General features: G+C 44.7%; 1 protein-coding gene across 2 annotated transcripts in view; it reads left to right on the top strand.

Annotated features, from left to right (window-relative positions):
- Positions 1–19,361, top strand: part of LOC140722656 (NACHT, LRR and PYD domains-containing protein 3-like) — a 49,226-nt gene that overhangs the window by 24,579 nt on the left and 5,286 nt on the right. For both annotated transcript variants that reach the window (XM_073037369.1, XM_073037370.1), the window contains 4 exons: positions 350–521; positions 617–682; positions 9,320–11,057; positions 18,196–18,282. In XM_073037369.1, the coding sequence (XP_072893470.1) occupies positions 350–521; positions 617–682; positions 9,320–11,057; positions 18,196–18,282 (2,063 nt within the window). The remainder of the gene's footprint in view (positions 1–349; positions 522–616; positions 683–9,319; positions 11,058–18,195; positions 18,283–19,361) is intronic.

Genomic DNA, 19,361 nt, shown 5'->3' with positions numbered 1-19,361 from the left:
ACGATTCAGTGATGCCCACCATCCACTTTTTTTTGCTCTCTCGCCCTCCCCTCTCTTCCGTTCTTGTTGTCACATCTTTTTGATGTAATGTTGCACATTGATGAACCAGTTTATTAATCACATTGCATCTACTGCAGGGTGTCAGTGAATCCTTATTCTTACGCACTATTGATTTAGAATTTCCTTCAGTTACTGTTTCTCTGTTAATGACTGAACCCAGGGAGGATGAGGCAGCAGCCCAGTGACTGCATCTGTTCTGAAGCTACTGGGGCCATGAACAGATATTATCCTGTACATTCTCCATACCTGTCTGTCTGCTGCACAATAAATTCATTGTTTCCTTTTGTAGAAAGTCACTGAGCTGACAGAGAAGGGAAACCGGACAGAGAGTTCCAGACTCTTCCTCAGTTTGGTGATGGGCAAAGGCTCCCAGGCCCGGAGGGCGATGTGGGAATCCTTTGTGATGTGGAGGACTGAGTTACCCAAGTTGGACAGAATTCTGAGGGAAATAAAGGAACTCGGTACGTTAAAAACATGCACTGAACACAAAGACATATTGGTAAACATTTTAGTTATTTTTGCTCTGTTTTCATGGACATTATTTTGACTTAAACAGGTCCTGATCCACTGGAATACATAGACATTGCCCAAGGGTTATCTGAGTTGCCCTCTCATCTGATAGGTGAGTGACGAAATGCACCGTTCAAACCACATCTCAAATGTTATACTGTGACTTGGCAGAATCTGGAAATGAAAATTCACCATTAATCATTCGCTTGAGTCTGGTTTCAGGTTAAAATTCAGATCATCTCTTTTTGCAGCCTGAATATTCTAAAATGTATTTTTCCAGCTGTTCCAGCTGTTAATGTGTTAATCCATCTGTTGGGTGTGCTGAACCCTTGACTCCAGTTTCTAATACTCTGGGAATCCCCAGACACCCCAGACAGGCTCCTGATACACTGTATGTCCCAGTCCAGGTGACTTTTCTATCTTCAGACCTTTCAGATACAGAAGCAACCTTCCCCTTCATAATTGCAGCTACACTCAATTCTGTCCGCGGATGCCCTTTACATTTTGGAATTCTGCTAGTGTTAATGTATTTAAGTAAACTACTTAAGAACTTTTTAAAAGCTATTATTAATGCTTTTTGAGAGGGTGATTTTAGATGCATATCATACTTTTACTGAGTTAAGTATTGTATGTAATTAGTTTTTGCTACAATAAGTGTATGGGACATTGGAAAAAATGTTGAATTTCCCCATGGGGATGAATAAAGTATCTATCTATCTATCTATCTATCTATCTATCTATCTATCTATCTATCTATCTATCTATCTATCTATCTATCTATCTAGTGACTTCCACAGAGTTTGTCTAGAATGTCCTTCTCACCCGTTACTAAATCTACAATATCATTTTCCAGCGGTCCGATATCAACCCTCTCCCTTTTTTTCCACTCTTTATATATCTGGGAAAGAAAAACAAATCTTTGATATCCTCTCTCGTGTTATTGACAATAACCTCACATTTCCTGCACATTCAGGTATATCTTGGAGCATCTTTAACACAGTTGCCTCCAACACGACCCAAGCTGTAAATTCCAGGCATCTACCACCCTGTGAAAAAACGACCCAAACATGCTGTAAATTTACCCCATCTCACCGTAACCAAATGCCCTCTGGTATGAGTATGAGCTAAGTTGAAAGCAAAATGCAGGCTCTCTACCCAGACCTTATCTTATAAACTTCAGTCAGATCTCTATTCTAACTCCAGAGTAAACAAACCAAGTTTATTAAACCTCTGCTTGTCTCACATGCCACCGAATCCAGGCAGCATCCTGATGAACCTGTTCTGTACCCTCTCCAATCCTTCCCAGAGCTGGACCATCGGAAATGAATACAAATCTCCAGATGGTCCTTAAAACCATCAGAATTAGGAAGAGAATTAAGCTATTTGGCTCTGCGAATTTACTCCGCAATTCCTTTCAACCCTATTATCCTGCCTTCTGTAAATGTTGACGCTCTTCCGAATCAGGAACATAGACCTGCATTTTAGTATACCCATTGACTTGTCTTCCTCAGCTGCCTATGACAATAATTTCAGATTCACCACACACCAGCGAAAGCAATTTCTCGCAATGTGGGTCCCCATCAGCCAGAACAATTCCCCACAGTTCCCAAGCATGTTAATATCCTGTATGAGTCTCCCATGTGGGATCTTGTCAAAGACTCGACCAATATCCAAGTAGACAATATCCATCTGTAACTTCATCCACCACCTTTGTCACCTCCTGGAGGAACTCAATCAAGTTAGTCAGACGCAAACCCCACCCAAAACCTTGCTGATGAACCCTCAAACATTCTCCCTTTCATACTCCCATGCAGCAGAAAATATAAAAAAAACTGAAGGTATGTATCGCCAGCTTTAATTCTGCATTTATAAGACTATTGATTGGTCACCTATTATTATATTACTGGCTGATAATAATAAGGCAATTTTATATATAAATTTGTAACATTGTGGATCTCATAAATAATAACCACTCATTTAGAAAACCACAATACTTACAGAAGAGCAGAAAGAATACCATTAGGGTATGAACGGATTTAAGGAACAACTGATAATAGATTATGTAATTCTATATCAAACCCTCAGGAAAGCAGAAATATTTCAATGTTATATTGTATCAAAGACATTTGATTCCCTCCCTCACAGGGTTAAGAGAAGTTCCAAATATATATAAGATTCATCCAATACTTGTGAAATTACAACTTCTAATAAAACATTGGCGTACAAGAATCACCTTATTAACAACCACAAAGGAACAACCACCGTTATAAAAATAAATGTAGGGATTTTTCAGTGTGACTCACAAAGCCCACAATGGTTTTGCCTGGCTTTAAACCCGCTCATAATTTTCAGAAACGGACAAACCTCACGTTTCAAATCAGAAAAGAAAATCGAATTATACCTTGACACAGCTGTACATTGATGTTTTGAAATTATTTACTCTTGCATCAGTAAAACTAAAACAAATAATTCAAATAATGGAATTAATCTCCAAAGATGTAAACATGAAATTTAAGCTAGAAAAGTACAGAACATGAAACATAAAGAGAGGTGCAATAGAGCCGGTAGAATATCAAACAGAGCATCAGGATTCAAGGCAACTGATGGATGAATATGAAACATATATTTAGAATATCAATAAGCAAAGAAAATAGGTCATCGTGTGATGAAGGAAAATCTTTCAACAAAATTTACTTCAAGGCCGAGGAAACGTTGAATTTACTGCGAGTCTGAAGGAAAGGTGAATTTATATCAAGGCTGAAGGAAATCTGCCAAACAGAGCTGAACAGTAAAAATATAACAAAGGTACTAAACTCTCCCTATGCCCATATTGACGTATTCTTCTGGTATGAAATGGATCTGGAAAATATGCAAAGAAAACTAAGAACTTAAATAACAATTTCTAGAAAAGACCATGTGCACTGGTGCGCACTTAGATTGATATGAACGAGGACAGTATGAATATAATGAATAACAGATCTAAAACAAACGGCACAACAGTAAGAAAAAAATTTTCAGGATCAGGGTTAATATCACGGAGATAAGTTGTGAAAAGTGTTTTTCTGCGCCAGCAGCACAAATGTAGTATATGTATACAATTGTAGAAGTAGAATTGTATCAGCTTGAATTAATGAGTCTGATGGCCTGGTGGAAGAACCTGTCCCGGAGCCTGCTGGTCCTGGCTTTTATGCTGCGGTACAGTTTCCCAGATGGTAGCAGATGGAACAGTTTGTGTTTTGTGAGACTTGGGTCCAGGATGATCCTTTGGGCCCTTTTTACCCCGTGTCTGTAACGTTCTGAATAGTAGGAAATTCACATCTAGAGATGCACTGGGCTGTCCGCAGCACTCTCTGCAGAGTCCTGCAATTAAGGGAGGTACAGTTTCCATACCAGGGCATGATGCAGCTAGTCAGGATGCTCCCAATTGTGTCCCTGTAGTAAATCTTTAGCATTTGGGGGCCTATACTAAATGTCCTCAACCATCTGAGGTGAAAGTGGAGATGTTGTGCCTTTTTTCACCACACAGCTGGTGTGTACAGACCACGTGAGGTCCTCAGTGATGTGGATGCCGAGGAACTTAAAGCTGTTCACCCTCTCAACCCCAGATCCATTGGTGTCAATGGGGGTTATCCTCTCTCCATTCCTCTTGTCTTTGCGACATTGCAACCAGCTCCTTTGTTTTTATGACATTGAGGGAGAAGTTGTTTTCTTGACACCACTGTGTCAGGGTGATGACTTCTTCTATGCAGGCTACCTCGTTTTTAATTGAGATTTGGCCAATCAATGTAGTATCATCAACAAACTTAATTAGCAGATTGGAGCTGTGGGTGGTAACACAGTCATTGGTATATAGAGAGTAAAGGAGGGAACAGGACATAGCCCTGATGGGCACCTGTGTTGAGTGTCAGAGGGGCAGAGGTGAGGTAGACCCCTCTTACGACCTGCCGGTGATATGACAGGAACTCCACGATCCAGCTGCACAAAGCAGGGTCAAGGCCGAGGTCTCTTGAGTTTCATGTCGAGCCTGGAGGGAAATGATGGTGTCGAATGCTCAACTCTAGTCCAAGAACAGCATTCTGACATAAGCACCCTCTTCTCCAGAGGTTTAAAGACAGTGTGCAGAGCAGTGACTATTGTGTCATCTGTCGATCGGTTGTGTCGGTAGTTGAATTGTAGGGGGCCCAGTGTGGGTGACAGCGTGCTACAGATGTCGTCCATGAACAGCCTCTCAGAACATTTGCTTATTATTGAGGTGAGTGCGACAGAACACCAGACGTTCAGGCATGTTGCCTTAGTCGTTTTAGGTACAGGAACAATGGTAGACGATTTGAAGCAGGAGGGCACTCTAAACCTGGAGAGGGAGAGATTAAAAGTATCCGTAAGCACACCTGCCAGTTGTGCCGTGCAAATCCCAAGCACACGGCCTGGGATGCCGTCCGGTCCCGAGCCTTGCGACTGTCCACTCGTTGGAAACACCTGCGTACTCCAGACTCAGAGATGACCAATGTGCATGTCGCATCGGCAGCTCTCCTCGGGGGTTCAGTGTTGGCGATATTGAACGAAGTGTAAAACAGATTCAGCTCATCGGGGAGAGAGATGGCAATGTTGGCAGCACCACTGTGCTTAGCTTTGAAGTCCGCGATGGTGTGCAGACCTTGCCATAAGGTGTGTGTGTTGTTGGTGGAGAGTTGTGCCTGAATCCTGTCTCGGTATTGTCGTTTCACTGTCTGGGATGACTTTGCACAGATCGGAGCTGAATTCCTTGAGCTCCTGCTGATCACCAGCATTGTAAGGTGTCGGTCACGTGGCAAGTGCTATTCACACGGAACTGTTGATCCAAATTTTGTGGTTTGGGCAGTCCTGACCGATGTGTGGTGGAGAACATCCCCCCTCTGTGATAATAACACACAGCTGAGGAAGTTGTGATTACAGAGCTGTGATAATAAGAGCCGTGACTCCCTCAGCAGACAGAAAGGTTTACACAGCAGCACCAGGTACTCCAGATCTGGGGAACAAAAGGATTTGAGGGAATGGACATTCCAGGGTTCCATTAAGCATTAATGACCAGGAAGCATTGTGTGTGTGTGTGTGTGTGTGTGTGTGTGTGTGTGTGTGTGTGTGTGTGTGTGTGTGTGTGTGTGTGTGTGTGTGGTGTGTGTGTGTGTGTGTGTGTGTGTGTGTGTGTGTGTGTGTGTGTGTGTGTGTGTGTGTGTGTGTGTGTGCGCGCGCGCGTATTGGATGACGGCACGGTCGTTGGTGACTGTCAGGGCCAATGCTGGATCTGCGGACCTGGGAGCAGTTTGAACACGGGACAGCTGGGATGCAGGCGCTTGGGTAGTTGGATCCTTCTTGCATCTCATTTTCTTTTCGGCAGTCGCTCTTCTGGGTTCCTCAGAATTCTTCTCTTCTCCGTGGATCAGCAGCTGCCACTCGTTGACCTCCATATTTGCCTGAGAGAGCTGCTATTTAATTTGGTCCTTGTACCTCTTGTGCGGAACACCATGACCTCTCTTACCTTGGGAGAGTTCTCCGTAGGGTACTGATTTCTGTAACGAGTTCTCCATGCGAGGCCATGTCCTGTCCAGTAGAGCTGTCTGAGCAGCAAAATGGCTTCAGGCTTGGAAGTTGAGCATATAGAGTTATGCATGTCTGAGTGATTATATGAAATGTTAAATTAAATAAGTTGTGCAAAAATAGAAATAAAAAAAGAGGTTAATGAGGCACTATCTATGGGTACAATGTCCATTCAGAAACTGGATGGCAGAGGAGAAGTTGTTCCTGAATCGTTGAGTGTTCACCTTACTCCCATCTTGTACAGTAGTCCCCGTGAACCAGACGGTGATGCAGCCAGTTACAATGCTCTCCAAGTTACACCTGTAGAAATATTCGAGTGATGTTGGAAACTCCTGATGAAATATAGCCACTGTTGTGCCTTCTTTGTAGCTGCATGGATATATTTGGTCCAGGTTAGATACTCAGAGATATTGACAGCCAGGAATTTGAAACTGCTCACTCTTTCCACATCAGATCCCTTGATGAGGACGTGTGTTGTGTTCCCTCATCTTGCCTTTTCTGAAATCCACTATTAGCTCTAAGGATATATTTTCATCAACGCAAGCAGGATTCAGCACTCCGTACAGGCATATGCAATTCTGATAAAGGGTACAAATCACTGAACGGAAATGAAAACATAACCCATAAAAATGAATAAACTATCATAATGGTAGAAAATGTTAACCAGTGGAAGAGTCTGACTCCCCATGGAAGACATCCCCATGATCTGAGCCGACTAGATGTCAACAAGGAAGCGTCGAGCGCCTGGCTCAGAGTTGGAGACCTTTTCCCAGAAACAGAAGAGATCATTGAAACAAATCAGGTCAAGGTTGTTAACACATGTAGTTATTAATAATACAGAATAAAAGACCAATAGGTTCAAGACGATAAATGCTGAGAATTACAAGAGAAACCAGACACAATCCAACACTTTACAGGATCTTGCTGTAGTGTAACTGAATCTCATTACTTGCACAAGCAGTATCAAGTGGTGGATAACATTCCCAAAAATCTCGCTTAAACGACAACTGATGAAAAACACGATAACTTACTATAAGTACAAACCAGCTCCACTTTTACAGTTAGAGTCCTTCATCTCATATTGCGATTGATCATTATTTCAGATAGGATAATCCATGATAACCGTTTGGATATAATTTTACAGAACAAACAAGTAAAAACAACTTTTTGAATATATATAGCCATTCCAAACACAACTTACAGAAACGAATTAGTGAAAAACACCAGAAATATGCTGAATTAAAAGGGGAGATTGAAAGACTATGGAACACGAACAGTGTATTCATTATCCCAATCGTAATATTGATAACTGGTATCATCCCAAAGGCTTTACACAATAGTATTAATAAATTAGGCCCACACGGGAATACTTGTGTAAATCTTCAAAAACCCACAATACTATACACCACGAGAATAGTCTGAAATATCCTATCAATTCAATCATGAATGTGCTTGGCTATGCCCGTACCTCCAGTTTTACCAGTTTAGGCTAAGAAAATAATAACAACAACAACAACAACAACAACAACAACAACAACAACAACAACAACAACAACTCCTCAAACCGCATCACAACGGGATAAAGTGCCAACTAGAAAATAAAGACAAAATGTTGCCAGTCATAATATACACCTCAGGATTGTGCACAGTACTGTAGTTTTAGGTGTTGAATTCTACAGTTTACGAGCATAGTTTCAAAAACAAAACCCTGACCTCCCAATGATCCTTTAGCCTTCTACCTTATTGTCTGCCTGCACTGCATTTTCTCGGCAACTGAAACACTGTTTCCCTGAACTATTCTGTTCCATTTTTCCTTGTACGACCTCATTGCATCGATGTGATGTAATGATCTATTTGGGTCGCATCCAGAAAAGTTTTCCATTTTTCTGTGGTGCATGTGTCAATAATACAGCGCCCCTTGGTTGCTTAAGATTGTTTTACTGGGGGTTGGTAGTGGGGATGAGCTGCCACGAACTATGAAATGCTCCCATTGGCATTCGAGTAAAATAGCCTCTGGCAACGAAGTCCAGCTAGGGGCTTCACGTGTGGTTTAGCCACTAAGCCCAGTGGAAGCATTTCTTCTGAATGGTGCCTTACAGCCAGTCGCTTTGGGCAGATGGGCTCATCGGCCGTGATTGGCAGCTCACCCAGGAACAGGAAAACTCTGATCTCAAAACTCCGCTGCCTTGCAACTATAACCCCTCATGGGGAAGAGTTTGGTAGTAAACCCAGTAGGAAAAGCCTGGAGCTGGAGCCCCTAAGTTAGTGTTAAATGGTGTTCAACGCAGACTGGCATATCCTGCGACACCTCTGGTCCCAAGCTGTGTCAGTCTCTACCGTTCCGTCGTGTTCATCAGATGCATAGAGAGAGGGAGCTTGCTACATCGGCAAGTTTCCTCTCCATATCGAAGTGTCCTGACTTGCAGGGGCAGGACATCCATGGCCGACTCTGACAGACGGAGGCCTTATAAGAGAGCACCCCACACCCCCGCAGCAAGACTGATGAGTAGCATTTGCCAAGACTTCACCACCCTCTCCCACAAACACGATGTACATCACTAAGACAGACGCTTGTGGTTTCTTCCATTAACGGAGATTTCATCTTTCCACCAATCCTCCATCACTGCGATTGAAAACCAGTCATTTTCTTTCTTGCCATTCCGATGGGTTATAGATCCGCAATTTCACTGTGATTCTCACCCAGACTCTGCCCGACTTGAGTATTTCCCGCATATTCTGCTCCTGTTTTGATGCAAGAGCAGTGGACACCTGTGACTCCCCAGTGTGCAGCTTTGCCAAAATGCACAGTGTCCTGCTCTCCATATTTCCACACAAGATCAGCATTAACATTATCTGTTAATGATGCAAGCAATGCTTTAAATATAGTGAAATGTTGCTTTAACGGAAGTGCAGTCAGGATTGGAATAGGATATCAGGGGTATCTTCACCATCACAAGTAATGAGTACCAGAATATGAGAATTGGACATTTTCTGGGACATTCATCGCTGTTAATTCCAGTGTCTGTGAACAGAAATGTACTTCCTGTCCTAATATCCATGGAAGCATTGAATTAATTCATGTAATCTCAAACACAGAATATTGGAATGCATTTAGAAATTTCTTTGTCCGTTGAACTATTTAATATTTTGACTACGTTCTCTGTTCCCATGGAAGATGTTCAACAGAAACACAAGGAGAATCTGCGGGCACAAACTGAAACACTGAGAGTGAACACGATCCTGATGAGGGAGAAGGTGAAGGTTTTCCATCTGGTTGATCGATACGCTGAGCTCACGGTCATTTCTACTGTTCGAGATCGGACACTGGTGGAACATGAGCTGCTGGTAAGAGGCAGAGACAACGAGGAGTGGAGAGAGAAACATCTCCGTGGAAAGCTGGAAAAAATCCGGACTGATCAGTTGTTCCAGAGCAGCTTTTCCCGGAGTAAATCCAAATCTGGGAGTTCGGCAGCAGTGGCCGGAGTCCCGGGGATCGGGAAAACAACAATGGTACAAAAGATTGTTTATGATTGGGCCACGGGGAAAATATACCAACAATTCCAGTTTGTCTTCAGTTTCAAATTCCGGGATTTAAACACCATTAACTGCAGAATAAACCTGAAGGAACTGATTCTGGATCAGTATCCTTACTTTGGGAATATCCTGAGAGAGGTCTGGAAGAACCCAAAGAGATTGCTGTTTATATTCGATGGTCTGGATGAATTCAATGACACAATTGATTTTGCTGACAGTTGGAGAGATACAGAACATCGGTCCACATGCTCAGATCCTGAATTCAAATGCAAGGTGTCTGATATTGTGTACAGCTTAATCCAGGGCAAGATGCTCCCAGGGTGTTCAGTGCTAGTGACCACCCGTCCTACTGTGTTACATTTATTGGAAAAGGCTAAGATCAGTGTCTGGGCTGAACTCCTGGGATTTGTCGGTGAGGAACGGAAGGAATATTTCTTCAGGCACTTTGAAGATCAGACGGTGGCAGCAGCTGTTTTCAAACACGTGAAGGAGAACGAGATACTGTACACCATGAGCTACAACCCCTCCTACTGCTGGATCCTCGCTCTGGCACTGGGCCCCTTCTTCACACAAAGAGTCAGGGACCCGCAGCGAGTTCCCAAGACCATCACCCAACTGTACTCCTACTATATTTACAACATCCTGAAAACCCACACCCGTGAGATTGAGAACCCCCGTGATGTGTTACTCAGGGTTGGTCAGATGGCCTTCAGAGGAGTGTCCGAGAAGAAGATTGTGTTTACAGATGGAGATTTGATCAAGTACAATCTGCAGCCTTCCCAGTTCCTGTCCGGGTTCCTGATGGAGCTTTTGGAGAGAGAGGATTCTGCCCGGAGCGTGGTGTACACATTCCCACACCTCACTATCCAAGAGTTTGTAGCTGCAGTCACACAATTCCTGTTCCCAGATGGCAGAGATATTATGAAACTCCTCACTGAAACCCACAACATGACAGATGGGCGATTTGAGGTATTTCTCCGTTTTGTTGCTGGTCTTTCCTCCCCAATGACAGCTCGGTGCCTGGAGGAGTTTCTGGGTCCATTTCCTCATGAAACAACCTGCCGGGTGATTGACTGGGTGAAGGAGGAGGTTAAACGCCAGATTGGAAACACAATGAGTAAAGCTGGTAAAAGGAGATTCCTGAACACATTGCACTACCTGTTTGAGTCTCAGAATCGTGGACTGGCTCAGGCTGCACTGGGATCTGTGGAAACACTTTCATTCAGTGGAATGACACTGACCCCGATTGACTGCGCGGTCCTGTCTCATGTCATCGGACTCTGTGATACAATAAAACACCTCAAACTGGAGGACTGCCACATTCAGTGTGAAGGAATCCAGCGTCTGGGACCCGAGCTGCACAAGTGCCAGGAGTTGAGGTAACTTGATTTATCTCTCACTCTGAACTGTGGAACTGTTCCATTGCGTTATTTCAATGTAATGGAATTTGGGTTAAACTTTAGTAAATCAGATTGTGAAGAATTGTGACAAATGCCCAGGGGATCGGTCAGTAATATCTCAAGGACGGGAGGGTTCTGTGGTTCCTTGTGAAGGGATGTTGGAGACTTCATCAGATCAGTGACACCCAGACCGACACTGACTGCAGCAGGTGGGTCAGAAATTCACACTCCCTTCCCGGTTAGGGACAAGAGACCGTCAGCAGACTGATCCAGTCAGAGGGAGAGAAATACAATTGTCAGATTGTCCTCACCTGCCCCTCCCCGTGTATGACTTTGCTCACTACCAGATACGCAGAGAGAGAGGGCGCATTTCCTCTGGGCCTCTGTTCAGACCCAACACACAAGTACAAAAATTATCTGCATCCTATCGTCTCGTAGGATTACCGTTTAACCTTGGAATCCTGTGGGATCTCTCTTCTCAATCCCGCTTCCTCCTGTGGGATCTCCCTTCTCCATGCCCTTTCGTCCTGTGGGATCTCTCTTCCCCATCTCCCTTCCTCCTGTGGGATCTCAATTGCCCATCCCCTTTCCCCCTGTGAGTTTTCTCTTCCCTATGCCCCTTCCTCTGCGGGAGCTCTCTTCAATTCCACTTTCCACCTGAGTGAACTCTCCTCCCCATCCCCCTTCATAGAATCATAAAATCATAAAACACAAGCGCACAGAAAACAAGCCATTCGGCCCTTCTGCTCTGTGCCAAAACTTTATTCCACTAATCCCATTGACCTGCACGCAGTCCATAACCCTCCAGACCTCTCCTATCCATGCATCTATCCAATTTATTCTTAAAGCTTAAGAGTGAGTCCGCATTTTTTACATCAAATGACAGCTCGTCCGCACTCTCACCACTCTCTTAGTGATGAATTTCCTCCTAAACCTTTCCCCTTTCACCCTGAAGCCAAGTCCTCCTGGAATCTATCTCTCCTAATCTATGTGGAAAGAGCCCATTCGCACCTACCCTGTCGATACCCCTCAGAGTTTTGTAACCTTCTATCAAATCTCCCCTCATTCTTCTGGGCTTCAAGGAATAAAGTCCTAACCTGTTCAATCTTTCCTTGTAACTCAACTCCTGAAGACCCGGCAACATCCTAGTAAATCTTCTCTGCACTCTTTCAATCCCAGTGATATCCTTCCTATAGTTCAGTGACCAGAACTGCACACAATACTCCATATTTGGCCTTACCAATGTCCTATACAACCTCACCATAACATCCCAACTCCTACACTCAGTACTTTGATTTATGAATTCCAGGATGCCAAAAGCCTTCTTTACAACCCTGTCTACCTGTGACGTCACTTTCAGGGAATTATGCATCTGAACTCCCAGATCCTTTTGTTCCTCCGCACTCCTCAGTGCCCTACCATTTACTGTGTATGTCCTACCTTGATTTGTCCTTCCAAAATACAACACCTCACACTTGTCTGCATTAAAGTGGTGACTAGTGGTGTGCCTCAGGGATCTGTACTGGGTCCAATGTAGTTTGTCGTTTGCATTAATGATCTGGGTGATGGAATGGTAAATTCGATTAGTAAGTATGCAGATAATACTAAGATAGGTGGCGTTGTGAATAATGAAGGTTTCAAAGCTTGTTGTTCAAAGATTTAGGCCAGTTAGAAGAGTGGGCTGAACGATGGCAGATGGAGTTTAATGCTGATAAGTGTAAGCTGCTATATTTTGGTAGGAATAATTCAAATAGGACATACATGGTAAATGGTAGGGCATTGAGGAATGCAGTAGAACTGAGTGACCCAGGAATAATGGTGCGTAGTTCCCTGAAGGTGGAATCTCATGTGGATAGGGTGGTGAAGAAAGCTTTTGGTATGCTGGCTTTATAAATCAGAACATTGAGTATAGGAGTTGGAATGTAATGTTAAAATTGCACAAGGCATTGGTAAGGCCACATTTGGAGTATTGTGTACAGTTCTGGTCACCGAATTATAGGAAAGATGTCAACAAAATAGAAAGAGTACAGAGGAGATTTACTAGAATGTTACCTGGGTTTCAGCACTTAAGTTACGGAGAAAGGTTGAACAAGTTAGGTCTTTATTCTTTGGAGCGTAGAAGGTTGAGGAGAGACTTGATAGAGGTATTTAAAATTATGAGGGGGATACTCAGTTGACGTGGATAGTTTTTTTCAATTGAGAGTAAGGGAGGTTAGAACAAGAGGGAATGAATTGAGAGTGAAGGACCAAAGGTTTAGGGGTAACACGAGGGGGAACTTCTTTATTCAGAGAATGGTAGCTGTGTGGAACGAGCTTCCAGTAGAAGTGGTAGAGGCAGTTTCGATTTTGTCATTTACAAAAAAAATTGGATAGGTATATGGACAGGAAAGGAATGGAATGGAGGGTTAAGGGCTGAGTGCAGGTAGATGGGACTAGGTGAGAGTAAGCATTCGACATGGACTAGGGCCGAGATGGCCTGTTTCCGTGCTGTATATGGTTATATGTCATATGTTATAAATTCCATCTGCCATTTTCTGGCCCATTTTTCCAATTGGTCCAGATCCCTCTGCAAGCTTTGAAAGCCTTCCTCGCTGTCCAAAACGCCTCCATCTTAGTGTCATCAGCAAATTGCTGATCCAATTTATCACATTATCATCTAGATCTTTGATATAGACAACAAACAATGGTCCCAGCACCGATCCCTGAGACACACCACTAGTCACAGGCCTTTGTCTGAGAAGCAATCATCCACTACCACTCTCTGTCTTCTCCCACCCAGCCAATTCAAATCCAGTTTACAACATCTCCATGGATACCTAGTGTCTGGACCTTTAGAACTAACCTCTTATGTGGGACCTTGTCAAAGCCCTTACAAAGGTCCATGTAGACAACATCCACAGCCTTTCCTTCATATGCATTCTTGGAAACTTCCTTGAAAAACACTACAGGATTCATTAAACATGATCTACCATGAACAAAGCCATGATGACTATCTTTAATCAGCCCTTGGCTGTCCAAATCTGTGTATATCCGATCTCTCAGAACACCTTCCGCTAATTTACCTACTATTGATGTCAGGCTCACTGGCCTGTAATTAGCTGGTGTACTTTTGGAGCCTTTTTCCAACAATGGAACAACATGAGCTACCCTCCAATCCTCCAGCACCGCACCCGTGGCTAAGGACATTTTAAATATTTCTGCCAAGGCCCCTGCAATTTCTACACTAGTCTCTCTCAAGGTCCAAGAAAATATCATGTCAGGCCCCGGGGGACTTATCTACCTTTATTCACTGTAAGGCAGCAAGCAGCTCCTCTTCTTTAATCTCTATACGTTCAATGACACTCCTGCTTGTTTCCCTTAATTCCATATCCGCTATGCCAGTTTCCTGAGTAAATACTGACACAAAAAAACTTTAAGATCTCCCCCATCTCGCGAGGCTCCACACATAGACGACCACTCTGATCTTCAAGTGGAACAATTATGTCCTTTACTATCCTTGTACTCTTAATATACTGGTAGAAACCCTTCGGGTTTACCTTCACATTATCTGCTAAAACAACCTCATGTCTTCTTTTTGCCTTCCTAATTTCCTTCTTTCGTAATCCCTTACATTCTCTATGCTCTTCAAGTACCTAATTTGTCCCTTGTTACCTATACCTACTAAACACCTACTTAACCAGATCGCCAATATCCCTTGAAAACCAAGGTTCCCTATCCCTGTTAACTTTGCCTTTAATCCTGGCAGGAACATGCAAACTCTGCACTCTCAAAATTTTACCCTTGAAAGCGTTCCACTTACTGAACACATCCCTGCCAGAAAACAACTTAACCCAATCCACTTTTCCCAGATCCTCTCTCATTTCCACAAAATTGGCCCTTCTCCAATTCAGGACCTTAACTGGTGGACCAGTCCTATCCTTATCCATAATTATCTTGAAACTAATGACATTATGGTCACTGGACCCAAAATGTTCTCCTACACATACTTCTGTCACCTGACCTGTCTGGTTCCATAATAGGAGATCAGGTACTGCACCCTCTCTCGTTGATACCTCAAGATATTGATTTAGAAAACTTTTCTGAGCACGTTTGACAAACTCCACGCCATCTAACCCTTTCTCAGAATGGGCGTCCCCGTCAATATGTGTAAAGTTAAAATCCCCTACGATTACAACTTTCTGTTTCTTACATTGGTCTACAAACTCTCTACAGATTTGCTCCTCCAATTCTCTCTGACTATAATACAACCCTATTAGTGTGCTCACACCTTTCCCGTTCCTCAGCTCCACCCATATGGCCTCTGTAGACGAACCCTCCGCGCAGACCCGTCTACGCACATCTGTGATATTCTCGGTGACTGGTAATGCCACTCCCCCCCCTTTCATCCGTACCCCCTATCACGTCTGAAACAATGGATACCCGGAACATGAAGCTGCCAGTCTTGCCCCTCCTGCAACCAAGTCTTACTAATAGCAAAAATATCAAAATCATCGTGTGCCAATCCACGACGTAAACTGATCGGCCTTACGTACAAAACTCCTTGCATTGAAATAGATGCACCTGAGAACATTTCTGTCACGTACAAACCATTGATATCTGTCTATACAAGCAGTCCTCGCATGACGCTTATCCTCCTCCACCTCACTATCTGCTCTAACACTCCGGTTCCCCTCCCCCTGCAATCTAGTTTAAAACCCCCGGAGCAGAACTTGCTAACCTACCGGCAAGGATGTTAGTCCCCCTCCAGTTCAGGTGCAAACTGTCCAATTCGAACTGGTCCCACCTCCCCTTGAAGAAAGCCCAATTGTCCAGAAACATGAACCCCTCCCTCATGCACCATCCCCTCAGCCACGTATTTAGTTGCATTATCTTCCTTTTTCCAGCCTCACTAGCACGTGGCATGGGTAGCAATCCACCTGTGGGATCCCCATTCCCCATCCCCCTTCTTCCTGTGCGATGTACCTTCCCCAACTGACATTCTCCTGTGGGATCCTGCTTCCCCAAACCCCTTCCTCCTGTATGATCTCTCTTCCACGTCCCTCCTCTTCCTGTCGGATCCCTATTCCCCATCGCCCTTCCTCCTGTGAGATCTGCCTTCGACATCCCACTTCCTGCTTTAAGATCGCACGTCCATCCAACCTCCTCCTGTTAACCGTCCCCCTTCCTGCTGATGGGCCTCTGTACCCATTCCCCTCCTCCTGTGGCATCTGTCTTTCTCATCTCCCTTCCTCCAGTGGGATCTCTCTTCCCCATCCCCCTTCCTGCTGATGGGTCTCTGCTCCCATTCCCCTCTTCCTGTGGCATCTGACTTTCTCAGCTCCCCTCCTCCCGTAGGATCACTCTACCCCATCACACTTCCTCCTGCTGTATCTCTCTTCCTCATGCTCCTTCCTCCTGTAGAATGGCTTTTCCTCATCCCCCTTCTTTCTGTGGGATGACTCTCCCACATCCCCTTCCTCACTCCCTTGATCTTTTTTCATCTCCACCTCTGTTCATCCTGTGGGAATCTCTCTTCCCCATCCCACTTCCTCCAGTGGGATCACTCTCCCCCATCCGCCTTCTTCGTCTGGGATCTCTTTCCCCATCCACCTTCGCCAGTGGAGCATTTGTTCCCATCCCCCCACTCTTCTTGTGGGATCTCCCTTCCACATCCCCCTTCCTCCCGTGGGATCTCTCTTCCACATCCCCTTTCTCCTGTGGGATCCCTCTTTCCCATCTCCCTTCCTCCTGTGGCATCTCATCCCCATCCCCCTTCTTCCAATGGGATTTATCTTCCCCACTCCCTTTCTTCCTGTGGGATCTCTCCTCCCATTCCCCCTTCATGCACTCTCCTTCCCAAACTCCCTTCCTCGTGTGGGATATCCCATCCCCATCACCCTTTCTCCTTTGGGATCACTCGTCCATCTGACTTCCTCCTGTGGAATCTCTCTTCCACATCCGCCTTCCTCCTGCGGGATCTCTATTCACCATCACCCTTTCTCGTATGGGGCCTATGTTCCCATCCACCACTCTTCTTTTGGGATTTCTCTTCACATCTGCCTTCCTCTTGAGGGATCTATCTCTTCCCCATCCCCCTTCCTCCTGTGGGATCTCTCTTCCCCATCCCCATTCCAGCTGTTGGATCTCGATACCCCATCCCCCTTCCTCACGTTGGGTCTCTCTTATCCACCCCCTTCCTTCTGTGGGATATCTCTTCCCCATCACCCTTCCTCCTTTGGGATCACTCGTTCATCTGACTTCCTCCTGTGGAATCTCTCTTCCACATCCGCCTTCCTCCTGCGGGATCTCTATTCACCATTACCCTTTCTCGTGTGGGGCCTCTGTTCCCATCCCCTACTCTTCTTTTGGCATCTCTCTTCCACATCTTCCTTCCTCTTGAGAAATCTATCTCTTCCCCACCCCTTTCCACCTGTGGGATCTCTCTTTCCCCCCTTCCTCCTGCTGGATCTTTCTTACCCATCCCCCTTCCTCCTGTGGGATCTGTTCCCCATACCCTACCTCCGCTGATTTATCTCTTCCCCTTCGCCATTCCTCCTTTGGGATCTCTCATCCCCATCCCCCTTCCTCCGGTGGGATTTATCTTCCCTACCCCCTTTCTACCTGTGGGATCTCTCTTCCCCATCCCACTTCCTCCTGTGGGATATCCCTTCCCCATCACCCTTCTTCCTTTGGGATCACTCGTCCATCTGACTTCCTCCTGGGGGATCTCTCTTGCCCATCCCCTTCCTCCTGTGGGATCTCTATTCACCATCACCCTTTCTCGTGTGGGTTCTCTGTTCCCATCCTCCACTCTTCTTGTGGGATCTCTCTTCCCCATCCCTTTAGCTCGGGTGGGTCTATTTCACTGTGTCCCATTGACATTTCTGCTTTTCTGTTAGGAACATTTTGTTTAGCCATCTGGAAATGAGAGAGTTTACAGGGTCACACCGACAAACTAAATTACCGACATTTGGTGAATACGCTGGAGCTGGGCAGTGAGGGGCAATGACTGAGATGGGAACTCCGATCAGTGATTTACTGAAGGTTTTAATGTTTCCTGAAATATCCGAGCGAGAGAAATTCCGCTAAACCCACGGTTTGAATCACTTTGTTCATCAATCTGTCTGTTTGTGTTTAGACTTGGGCAGAATAAACTGGGAGATTCAGGAGTGAAACTGGTGTCTGCGGCTCTGAGGAACCCAGAGTGTAAAATACAGAAACTGCGGTAAGTACCAGGCTGTGGGAGATTGTGTTTACAGTCACTGGGTGTCTGACACTGAACATTAATGTGATCAGCAAAAACAAAGAAACATAGAAAACATACAGTACAATAGAGGCCCTTCGGCCCACAAAGCTGTGCCGAACATGTCACTACCTTATAATTACCTCGGTTTTACCCATAGCCCACTATATTTCTAAGCTCCATGTAGCCATTCTGGAATTAAAAGACCCTATCGTTTCCGCCTCCAGCAGCCCTTTCCACGCACTCACCAATCTCTGCGTAAAAAAATCTTACCCCTGACATCTCCTCTGTACCTAATTCGAAGCACTTTAAAACTATGCCCTCTTGTGCTAACCATTTCAGCCCTGGGGAAAAGCCTCTGACGAACCACATGATCAATGCCTCTCATTATCTTGTACGCCTCTATCAAATCACCTCTCATCCTCTGTCTCTCCAAGAGAAAAGGCTGAGTTCACTCAACTTATTCTCATAAGGCTTGGTCCCCAATCCAGGCAAAATCCTTGTAAATCTCCTCTGCACCCTTTCTAATGGTTTCCACGTCCTTCCTATAGTGAGGACACCAGGATTGAGCACAGTACTCCAAGTAGGGTCTGACCAGGGTCCTATAGTGCTGCAACATATAACCATATAACAATTACAGCATGGAAACAGGACATCTCGGCCCTTGTAGTCCATGCCAAACGCTTACTCTCACCTACTCGCACTGGCTCCCACTCAGCCTGTAACCCTCCATTCCTTTCCTGTCTACTTACCTATCCAATTTTACTTTAAATTACAATACTGAACCTGCCTCTACCACTTCTACTGGAAGCTCATTCACAGCCACCACTCTCTGAGTAAAGAAATTCCCCCTCGTGTTACCCTTAAACCTTTGCCGCCTAACTCTCAGATCATGTCCTCTTGTTTGAATCTCCCCTACTCTCAACGGAAAAAGCCTATCCACGTCAACTCGATCTATCCCCTTCATAACCTCTCAACTCTTAAACATTACCTCTCAACTCTTAAACTCAATCCCACTTCTGCTGAAGGCCATTACACTGTACGCCGTCTTAATTACAGAG

This window comes from Hemitrygon akajei, unplaced genomic scaffold (genome assembly GCF_048418815.1).
Source record: "Hemitrygon akajei unplaced genomic scaffold, sHemAka1.3 Scf000082, whole genome shotgun sequence".
Lineage (NCBI taxonomy): Eukaryota > Metazoa > Chordata > Chondrichthyes > Myliobatiformes > Dasyatidae > Hemitrygon > Hemitrygon akajei.
This window is presented reverse-complemented; position numbering and strand designations above follow the sequence as displayed.